This window comes from Arachis stenosperma, chromosome 5 (assembly GCF_014773155.1).
Source record: "Arachis stenosperma cultivar V10309 chromosome 5, arast.V10309.gnm1.PFL2, whole genome shotgun sequence".
In the NCBI taxonomy this organism is placed as follows: Eukaryota; Viridiplantae; Streptophyta; class Magnoliopsida; order Fabales; family Fabaceae; genus Arachis; species Arachis stenosperma.
In genome coordinates, this window is record NC_080381.1 from 138004793 (window position 1) to 138016296 (window position 11504).

At 29.5% G+C, this 11504-nt stretch overlaps 2 protein-coding genes and 1 pseudogene across 2 annotated transcripts; 2 read left to right on the top strand and 1 right to left on the bottom strand.

Moving 5' to 3' along the window:
* Positions 1-201: 201 nt before the first annotated feature.
* On the top strand, positions 202-3379 carry LOC130979152 (transcription factor LAF1-like; annotated as a pseudogene).
* A 1249-nt stretch (positions 3380-4628) lies between these two features.
* On the top strand, positions 4629-6038 carry LOC130979153 (transcription factor MYB17-like). Its single transcript, XM_057902517.1, has 3 exons — positions 4629-4761; positions 5105-5234; positions 5408-6038. The coding sequence occupies exons 1-3, from the start codon at positions 4629-4631 to the stop codon at positions 6036-6038; spliced, it is 894 nt and encodes a 297-aa protein (XP_057758500.1).
* A 264-nt stretch (positions 6039-6302) lies between these two features.
* LOC130982982 (remorin-like) lies at positions 6303-8737 on the bottom strand. The gene is made up of 6 exons (XM_057907140.1): positions 8483-8737; positions 8206-8402; positions 7547-7591; positions 7338-7425; positions 7057-7138; positions 6303-6661 (listed from the first exon to the last, which is right to left on the bottom strand). The coding sequence occupies exons 2-6, from the start codon at positions 8396-8398 to the stop codon at positions 6467-6469; spliced, it is 603 nt and encodes a 200-aa protein (XP_057763123.1). The 5' UTR covers positions 8399-8402; positions 8483-8737; the 3' UTR covers positions 6303-6466.
* Between the last annotated feature and the right edge of the window lie 2767 nt (positions 8738-11504).

Below are 11504 nucleotides of genomic sequence, written 5' to 3' on the forward strand. Positions count from 1 at the left end.
CTTTATATATATCAATCAGCGTTTCCATGCCAAATATTATTCTTAATTTTTTTCTCTGTCTCTCTTTCTCTCTTTCTCTTAGCCTCTTTGTGTCTATTCCGTGTGTCTCTACTTCCTCATATATATCTGTTTTTAAGGAATCAATAAAGCTTACATATATATACCATACATTAAACTGAATTGTGTGTGACATAATTAAGAAACAGAAAATGGGGTGCCAGCAAATAGAAAAAACAAAAGCAAAACACAGAAAAGGGTTATGGTCACCTGAAGAAGATAACAAGCTCAGAAATTATATCCTAAACTATGGTCATGGTTGTTGGAGTTCAGTCCCCATTAAAGCAGGTTAGTGTTTCATCATTTTTCTCTTCATCTTTCTCTTTCTCTTTCTCTTTACCACTCATTAATTCCCTATATATAAAGCTTTTATTTAATTATAGTTTCATATGATAAAATGTGCCTTGATACTAATTAGTTATTTTCTAATGCTGGCATGCTTCAATGAATTTGGCATCAATGATAAGCGTGTCCAATATAATTAATCACTAATTCCAATGCAAATTGAGAATCTGAAATGTGATTTGAAGTTCAGGATCATTTTGATTGGTAGTATTCATTATTTTACTACATGGTGAGTTGTTATATATAATGGAAAAAGTACAGATAGATAAGGAAAATTTTAAACAATGTGAACAATAGATATATCGGATGTTTATTTCATTAGGCGTACGGATAATTTTAATATTAAAATTAGATGATTAATTTAGAGATGTAGTGTGTTTTTATTTAATTGGTGATTATTCATGTTATTCAAGATAGTCATTATTTATCTAGTATTCTCCATATATAATTAAATGTATATATAAATACATAGGGTTGCAAAGAAATGGAAAGAGTTGCAGATTAAGGTGGATTAATTACTTGAGGCCAGGATTAAAAAGAGGCATGTTCACCAAACAAGAGGAGGATACAATTCTCACTTTTCACCACATGTTGGGAAACAAGTAAGCAACACATACACAAATAATTGTACTTTTTTTCATAATTATTAAATTATTAATTTATTATTATTATTTTAAAACTGAATTGGATAATTGCTTTGCAAGTCAAAATTATGATAACATTTTAAAGTCTTAATCACCTAATAATAATTAGTGCAAATGGTTCAAGGAAAGGAAATTTTATTCATTTCATTGTTTTTTTCTTCTAAGCTCTTAAGTTAAAGAATTCAATTGGATTTGGCAGCTTATTTTCCATTTAATGATATTTTATGCTAAATGGAAAATCTAATAGGTTAGTAGACCATGAACAACTGGCATAGAAAGCATGCTCCTTTGTTTTTAAGTGAATGTACTTAGAAGAAAAGACACATGGGCTAATATTCCTTATTTGTTTATCTGACCCTCCATCACATTCAATCATTTATTTATACATTTTATAATTGGATAATTCTTCTTTATTCTTTCTTCACAATCATGCTTTGAAATGTATGATCATTGTAGTGAACATGATAAGCTTAACTAAGACCTCCATCCTCCAATTTTTAGAACAGAAAGTCAACAAAATTTTATCCCTACTTGTGCTATTGTGGGGGTCCAGATTTCATTTATTTCTAATAACAAAGCACTTGCATAACTTCCTTTGCTATGTAAAAAATGTTACCTATAATATTTAATAAAAAATTGCTGCATATACACTAATTTAACACTAAAATCAGTATTATATATTTGTGTATAAATAATATTTTTTAATTTATTTTTTAATATATATTTATATTAATAATTAATTTAATATATCTGACATCATTGATATTTAATATATTATTTATGCAAAATTTAGAACTTTGTCATTTGTTCATACAATATATGATACAAAATACCATATTGATTTAGGTATTACAAAAAATAGAGGCGAGTAGGTTTTCTTTTTATTATCAATTTGGTTGGTATTTAATTAGCACAAGTATCAAATTGTCTTTAATATAAATTTATATATGTAAATTCTAATAAATATATGCAAATATAATTATGAGTACAATTTTTTTATAAATATGAGTATAAATTATTGTTGATCAAATATTAATCTAAAATAATAATATTTGCTAATCCTATAATACTAAAGTAGGTATTATTCACTATCAAATGAGATAATAAACTATTTTTTTTATAAGAAAATACTGATAAATCTATTCATGAATAAAATTAACATCGGAATATATTTGTTATACAAAAATCATGTTTATAAATACTATTTTTTGTGATGTATAATAAATTTATTAGCATCTAAAATTTTAATAGTAAAAATGATATATAGTGTATTCCAAATGAAATATAAATCTTATCTAAGTTAAGTCCACACCTCTACATCCATTTTAAATCAACGAATAATATGAATCAACACATTATCTTAAAAACAAGCACAAATTTTTTCATAAAATCTCTCTATATTGAAAACATTTTATTCTGAATATTATAGACTAACTTGAATTATGTTTGGTTATAGGTGGTCTCAGATAGCACAAAAATTGCCAGGAAGAACTGACAATGAGATAAAGAATTATTGGCATTCATATTTGAAGAAGAAAGTTGCCAAAGAAAAAGAGATTGATGAATCTCATCAACAAGTTCAGTATGCTACCTCAAGCTCAGAAACAATAGACTATTCATTCTCTCCCAATAAACTTGTAACTAATGATCCAAACTATGGATTGTTACTACAAACATGGATAAACCAGCACCAAATTTAGTTGATCACTCATATGAACATATCATAATATTTACTAATAATAATTACCAATTATCCAAGGAGGCTTCACATGGCTCCTTACCAAAATTGTTGTTTGCTGAGTGGCTTTCTTTAGACCAAGTAAATGGTGGTAGTTCTATGAACTCAGATGAGTCTTTGATGATATTGGGAAATGGGTTTGATCAAAATTCAACTTTTCAGAAGATTTGATGCATATGTCATCATCAGAAGGACCCTTTGGTGGAGAATATCAGAATAGTCTAAGTCAATGTTCAGCAACTGAAGTGTACAATTCACAGGTTAATAAGTTCTCAAATCAGGTTGTTGGAAATGACTACATTCAACATTTCATTGATGATGATGCTGATTTGTGCAGCAATTTCAGCCTCAACAATGGTGCAATGTATGTTATGAGTAATTCACTATGAGGACAAAGTTTCCAAATGTCTTCTAATTTATTATTGTCTTACATTACATACTGAAACCAAACAAATCTCAGCATTATAGTATACTTATATGAGTTCAGAAGGATATATATATATATACTAGATATGTATCTGTATTTAGTTGTTATTCTTCATATATATATATATTTTTTGCTGATGTAAATTTGATTCAAATAAAGATGTCAAAATCTGCTGGTCTTAATTAAATCAATTTGTTTGTCTGTAAATGTTTAAAATTTCTAGCATTGGAACTTATAAGGCTAAAGTGTGAGAAAAAATCCAAGCATATATGCCAAATCTTTAGCATTTAATTTTGTCATGATCAAGAAATTAACTCATATCTTTGGCATTGATAACGATCCTTTCACTTAAAGTTATTGCAAATTCAGTACACCCTCAATTTAATATACACATGAACCTAAAATGTATCAGAATTTTATAGTAATAAATAATTAGAAAGAAACAGAAAAAGTACTTCATACTAACTTTGATGGCCTTTTCAGCACATGAATGAAACAAAGGTTTTTATAATCTATGGACCAAGCATTGAATTTTAATCCTTTGGGTTGGAATTGTACCCAACATATTGTGAAAGTAACATTTACCAGTGACCAAAGTACCAAAATATAGAAGCCAAGTTGACATATTTGACTCCTCAGTTACCCTGCAATGCAATTGACATCATCATTATTGTTCATTTAATAGCAATAAGTCTTGTTAGCTGACACGTGGAATATGGCCCCTCTATGACATTCCTTGGAATAGTTCAATTCTAATGATTTTTTCCCATTTATGATATATACATCTGTGCCTTGTCTTTTCTAACTTTTGTCCATTGGTTCATATATTTTTTCACTCACACAATCACAATGCAGCTTCTATACTCTCCCTAAACATTTAATAACAAACTCATAAGTAACATTAATCATCAAATGTCTAATATATATATCTTTATGATATTAACAATGTGTCAAATGTGATATTTACTTATCAAAATTTGTATATCAATCAATTCAGTTTATTTCAAACTGTGATCACTGCTATTTATCTTGATGCAGGAATCTCTCACTATCTGATAGCTTTTTTGAGGATTCTTCACATCCCAACACTTGTTTCTCTGAGTATTTTGTCATTTTGCACCATTCTCTTTAAAGGGATTGTGATGTTTATTATTTTTTTGCTTTTTATGCTGTCATTGAGAACCTTGATGCATTGCCATAGTGGTCATGAACTTCATTAAATGCAAGCCTGAAAACTCAATTGTCCTATACATTATGCATTTATTGCCCTCAGTTGTTTTCAATTTGACTCATCCCATCACTTCACTTCACTTGATCTTTTTACTTCTGCAACACTCCAACTCTTATTTTAGAGTGAGAGTTTTATTATTATTGTTGTGGTGATGAGGCACTAGTAGTAGAAGTAGTGGTGGTGAAGATGGGGAAAACACCATGCTGTGATAAACATGGAGTGAGAAGAGGTGCTTGGACTCCTGAAGAAGATGAAGCATTGATTGAATACATTAAGAAACATGGCCATGGAAGTTGGAGAACAGTTCCAAAGCAAGCAGGTGCAAGTTTGAATTCCCTGTGTCATTGCATTTCTTTTTCTTCTTTTTTTGCTTTCTTTTCTAGTGTGGAGTTTTTTAGAACTTTTTGAAGCTAGAAAAAAACAGAAAAACCAAGTGGGGTGTCTTAAAATTGCACCAACTCAAATTCTTGAATTTAACTGGTCAAGTCTTAGATGAATATAACTTTTATACCCTTGAGAAATGGTTCACAGAACCATGTATATCTAAGTATCTAACTATAGGTCCTAAAATTGGTTAAATGTTGTATGAAAAAATGAACAAACATGACACATTATATGATTCTGTTGGTGAACTCTAATCTTTAAACTTGGCACTAACTAAGGTCTCCTGAGATGTGGCAAAAGCTGTCGTCTAAGGTGGATAAATTACCTTCGCCCTGACATAAAACGTGGTCCATTTACAACTGAAGAAGAGGGTACAATTATTCAGCTTCATGGCATGCTTGGAAACAGGTACCTCACATTATGAGTTAACAAAGAACATAATAGTGCTTGAATGAATGAATGAATGAACTCTAGTTGATTCCTTTAATGTTGATTTCTTCAGTTTCAGCATTTATGTTGCAATTCCATTATGCTTGTAATGTTACATTCAATTTGCATGTAAAAAAACAAATACTTTTTAGGTGGGCTGCTATAGCATCCCATCTTCCAGGAAGAACAGATAATGAAATCAAGAACTTTTGGAACACGCAACTGAAGAAGCGCCTGCCTCGATCCTCCTTCGTGCCTGATCATAACAATGTTAAATCTGAGTCTCCTTCTACGCGCCATATGGTGCAATGGGAAAGTGCAAGAGTTGAAGCTGAGGCAAGGTTGTCAATGGAATCCTCATTGCATAATTCATTCTCAGCAAGTGAATCATACCAGGATCACTTTCTCCAACTCTGGCATTCTGAGGTTGGACAGTCTTTTCGCGTGATCAAGGCGAAAGAAGAAGGAGCAGTTGTGACTCAGAACCTTGTGTCACAAGCATCATTATCTTCGTCCAAATTGGAGTCGAGTTCTGAAGTTTCATTGAAGCTGAAGAACACAGAAAGCAGTTTCTTTGCTGACATTACACATGAACAACAAAAAAGTAGCTCTAAGGCAAAGCTTGAAGATGGTGGCACGGCCGAGTCGAGTTTAGGCTATTATGAATTTCTTGATACTTCTGATTCTTCAATAAATCATCTGCTAGATGTGCCTGATGGTGAAGTGTTGTTCTTAGGACAGAATGACAATTTCCTCAATACCCTTGATGGTAGATGTGAGTAAGAAAGAGTCTTAATAATATGCTTTGATTTTAGGATCATTTTATTGCTTTTTCCTAATGTAGTCATAATGTTGCAGCAACTAATTTGAGATCTTAATAATGTCCTTATCATTGATTATATCATTTTTCCAGGGTCCTAGACTAATCAAAGAGTAATTATTGGACAAAAGGAATGGAATAATTTAATTTCATTGTCCTCAAAGTAGATGGTATATATAAATAAATATAAATATATATATATACACTCCAACATAACAATCTCTATAGACACATAATGAAAGGAACATTGAACTAAATTTTGCATGACATAAAATTAAACTCAGATCACACAGTTGTATTGATATATGAATGGGAAGAGATGAAAGAAATGCACAAATAGTAATTCACATCTTTGATTTCCAAACAGGCTTTTTTGCTTGAATGAGAGGCATTAGAAACAACCAAGGAGTTTCTTTGGAGCAGTCCCAGTAGCCCTATACTTTGCAGCTACCTCCTCTGCCTTCAAGAGATCCTCTCCTTTTTTAGCTTCAATGATAGCTCTCTTTTCTTCAGCTTCTTTGTGGATTGCAGCTATTTTGTTCTTTATTTTCTCTGCATATTCTGCCTTTTTCTTCTCTAGTTGCTCCTACTCACATGTGAAAAAATTTGTCAACTTAGATTCCTCTCTTTTTCCATAAAAAATCCCAAGAAAGTGATATGAAATAAGCCACAATTTGGTATTTAAATCTAAGTGGTCCCTCAAATTGGCTCGCATGCATTGAAATAGTTCTCGAGATCCCAATTGCACGAGATTAGCGAAAGTGCATCACGTTAGTTTTGTCATGTCGTTAGATACTAATGTTTTTTTGTCAATCTTAAGGACGTAATTGATGTGATTAAAATATCAGAGACTTATTTTAATGCATGCGATCAATTTCGAGGACCACTTTGAGAATTAACTTCTATTTGCTTGTAGAATCAAGTCTAATAAAACAGAAAGAGAAAATAACTAATGAAATTAGTAATGAAATAAATTCTTACTTCAATTTTTCTCAACTCAGCCTCCACAGAAGCTTTCTTGCTGTTCTCCCATGCAGAAATGGCTGAAAGCTTCTTGTGAGCCCTGCTCAACATTTTCATTTCAATTAGTATTGAAAACATTATTAAATAAAGCCAAAGAACAAAAGAATATGATAAACTAATATGAATGCCTAATGCTAAATTAGCAAAAACAAAGCTACTTTCTAATAGAAAATTTTCATTTAAAAGACCAAAAGAAGAACAAGATGTTTTCATTTGAAGCAAGTAATGGATGCTCTTACTTGTTTTCTGCTTTTGACTTTTCACTTTCTTCCCATGCTTTGACTAGTGATAGCCTCTTCTCTGTTGCAACTCTTGCAAGCACAGCATCTACAAACCCCAAAAACAAAAAAAGAAAAAAGAAAAAAGAAAAAACATGTTTCATAATCTGTAATTTGAAGATAATGTTGCATAAAAGAGAAACCAAAATTCACAAAGAAAATCGACATACCTCGGTCAACGGAGCCCTCAGATGGTTTCTCTTCAACAAGAGGCTCTGGCAATCACCAAATTAACAAGAATAAACATAACAAAAACAATTAACATCAACTTATGATTGTGATTATACTCATGTTTATGAACTAAACTGCATGGTGAAAGTTTAGAAAGTTTGAGCTAAATGAATTCTTTGCTAATAGAAGAATCAATCTCTCTGCTAATAGAAGCTGAAGGGTGCAGAGTAATTTAACTTAAATAGAAAAATCCTAGCATAGAGTTAACACATAAAAGAACAAGAACAAAAAATAATCAAATACAATTTCTAATTTTATTTCCAAAAGGGGGAAGGGATATGATAAAATAACAACAACCTATTCTATAGAATTATAACAATTAAAAATTTCAGTGATTTTTATACTTGTTTGGGAAAGAAGAGAAATATAATATCTATAAACACCATGATGCAAGATTTTTGTTTTGGCACTAAAATTTGGAAAAAAAACAACCTTGTAAGTTGAAATTCAGAAGAACAACAGAAAAATATAAACAACACTTGCTCACAACCAAACATATATTAATCATTAATAAAAGAATAGAAACAAGAATCCTTTTGGAGCATATAATATAATAATAAAAAGGGTAGTAGGTATAGTATATATAATTATATCATACTCTCAACTAGAACAAGAGCCTTGGATTCATCAGGCTTGGTATCTGGAATTACAGATTTCTCCTCAGCCACATCCTTAGAAGCTTCATGAACATGTTCTTCATGAGAAGGAGCCTCAGTTGTAGCAGCTGGAGAAGGATCATCAGAAGAAGGTTTTTGTGATTCCACACTAGTTTGAGGTTGCTCTTCTGTCATTTTTCTTTACCAATAAGAGAGCTCAGTTTAGTTTAGAAAATTGAATTATATGTAACAGAAAACAAAGAAAGCAGTTTCACTTACTAGGGAAGAAGTAGTTCAAAGTTGAAAGAAAGAGAGAGAGAAGTAAGGGGTTGGTTGAGATATTATGGTTGTAGCTGTTAAATGAAGAATATGAAGAAGGATTTTTCTGATTTCTTAGGGGGTGTGTTAGGTACAAATTGGCCTCAGAATGAGTTGGCACAGTAACAGATTATGGAGTATGAAAGCAGCTCCACATGCTATCTTCCAATCAAATTATTTATACACACAAAACAACACCAAAATGGATAACCAAACTTCAAAGTTTCAATCACTCTTTTACACATACCCCTTTGTGGGATCCATTTTCTTTTTTTTTCCCCCTTGATTTCATTTGTTTCATCATTTTTTCTCCTTTGAGTTTTCATGTATGATTCATTCAGATAGGATTAAAACGAAAAAAAAAAAAGTAATTTGATTGCCATAATTGTTAATACACAAAAAATATATATGATAACTATTTTTAATAAGCAAACATAATTTTGAATTGAGGAAAGTATAACTATTAGCGAGACAGAGAGTATATTTTTATCGCTGAATGGAGTTTGTTAAAAATTTTAAAAATATCTTTAATTTTTATTTTATTTTAATTTTATCTTTGAATAAGTTTTGATTTGTATCAAATATACTCCTAATAACCTATGAAGTACGGACACTTCCCTGAGTTATCGTGTCCGTGTGTTGGACACAACACTCACTGATACTCGTCTGATACGCATGTCTATTGTGTCCAACCGTGTCTTAATAAAAAGTGAAAAATTCTACTCCGGACATGCTTGGACACACCTAAATACCATCACGTGTCTGTGTGTCCAGTTTTATTTTTAACATATATTCTTGAAATAAATTTAGATATAGTATATATTATTATTTATTGAAACAAAAAATATTTTAAATATTTTATATAACTAAAATAAGACATTAAAAATAATTAAAAAATTAATTTATATTTTAATATCAATAAAATATCAGAATAGCATTACAATTTATCTAAAAATTACTTTATATTTTATATGTATGCGTGTCCCCTTGTCGTATAAGATTTTAAAATTCGTGTCGCCGTGTCTCGTGTCGTGTCGTATCCCGTATCCATGTTCGTGCATCATAGTTAATAACTAAATTTTTAAAAAATTTAGAATCAATTCAGCAATAACGTATGACATTTATGTCTGATTTGTTTATATTAAAAGTTGTTCTTGTAAAATTATTGTTAAATTTATCCTAAAAAATTAGTCGTAAAGAGTATATTTGATACAAATAAAATTTTTTGAGACAATATTAAAATAAAATAAAATTTAAATATATTTTTTTTAAATTTTTAATAAATTTTAAAAATAAAAAATATACTTTATTCTCGGAGAGAAAGAAAAAACCGTAGATAACAAAGATGGAATCAATTCTAATTAGATGAATATGAATATTAGTCTAGTGGAAGGGTTACATAGCTCTAATAAAAAAAATAAAAAAAAAAACCTCAAACATAAAGGTTCTCAAAACGAAATAATATTTGATAATGAATACTCAGTTATATTCGAGATTTTATTTATAAGGCCAAGGGCATCAGTTCTTTTTATTATTTCATTAACAAAGGATCTCATATTTAATAACTCTTAATTTTGTGGGTATGTAAATCTCTTTCTTTGAAAAATGATAACTAAAAAGGAGCAATTTAATTAATCATTAAGTTCAATAATAATAGCCCTAAGATCTGAACCGAAATAGTTAATATAGAAAGAACATCTCCTTAATCAATAAGCCAACACCCTAAATTATTATGTCCATAATATAAATACCTAAATCAAAACATTTCACGCCAATAAACATGCCTTCCTTTTTGTGAGGAAAATATTCTTTAATTTAATCATTTCATAATCTTCCAAATGGGAATATTGGTGGATACTATAAAGTTGAACATAATTCGTTGGCAGTATCGTATTAATCAAGGTTTCACCAGGTGTAACAAATTAATGAGTTTAGTTCTAAAGGTCAATAATCTCTAAAAACCCACTCATGTGTTAATTTTATTTTTAAGAGATTAAAATGTTATCTTTAAAAAATACACTTATAATAAATTAAATTGGTCTCTACTTTAATTAAATAAACATATATAATATGAATTTAATTTGATATACTAACAATATAAAATATTTTACACAGTTATATAATCACATTCGTCTTTTTAAGACGTTTAATTTTTAAAAAATTAAATTGACATACGATTAATTAAAGATTAATTTAAGTATTAACCTTAATTTTAGAATGAATATATATATATATATATATATATATATATATATATCAAAACGGTGTTAAATTTGTGTGTGGAGTAGCTTCAATTCCATGATGAAAGAGAAAACGGAGAAAGATTCAATAACTTCATAGAGATTCTTTAGAGTTTTCATAATCGTGCACAAAACGGAATCTTATTTTGTTTGTGGGACAACCTTAGAAAAACACAGCTCATTAAATCTCTCACAATCAATCCCAATCGACCAACGTTGGTTTCTTGCTCAACTTGTCCAACCCTTTATTTATTTATATATTTATTTATTAATAATGCTTTTCATAATTTTCTTTTGCTTTCAATGTATTTATCATTTTGAAGACAAATCTTAGCTGGAAGATATAGAAGATTATTATAAGGGGTGAGGGTCCTTTTATTTATTGCAATAAAGTTGAGGGTGTGATTGTTACTAATTATTATTACTACATTATCTCTCTCTGAGAAGTAACAAAGGTCCTTTTATTGTTGAATTATATTTACTGAAAATTATTATAAACATTCAAGTGTTGATAATAACTGTTTGAAATAATAGTATAATACATGCTAGTATGCTACTATTTAAGTGATTTTATAAAGCAGCTGAACTCATTATTGCAAATTAGTCTAACTAATTACTAATTGATACCATAAACAACAATATGGAGTGCATAGCTCACTTGATAACGGATTTTTAATTTTTGAATAATATTACATAACTAATTTTTTCAATTAATATCAATTAGTTTTTTAAATTAATTTATT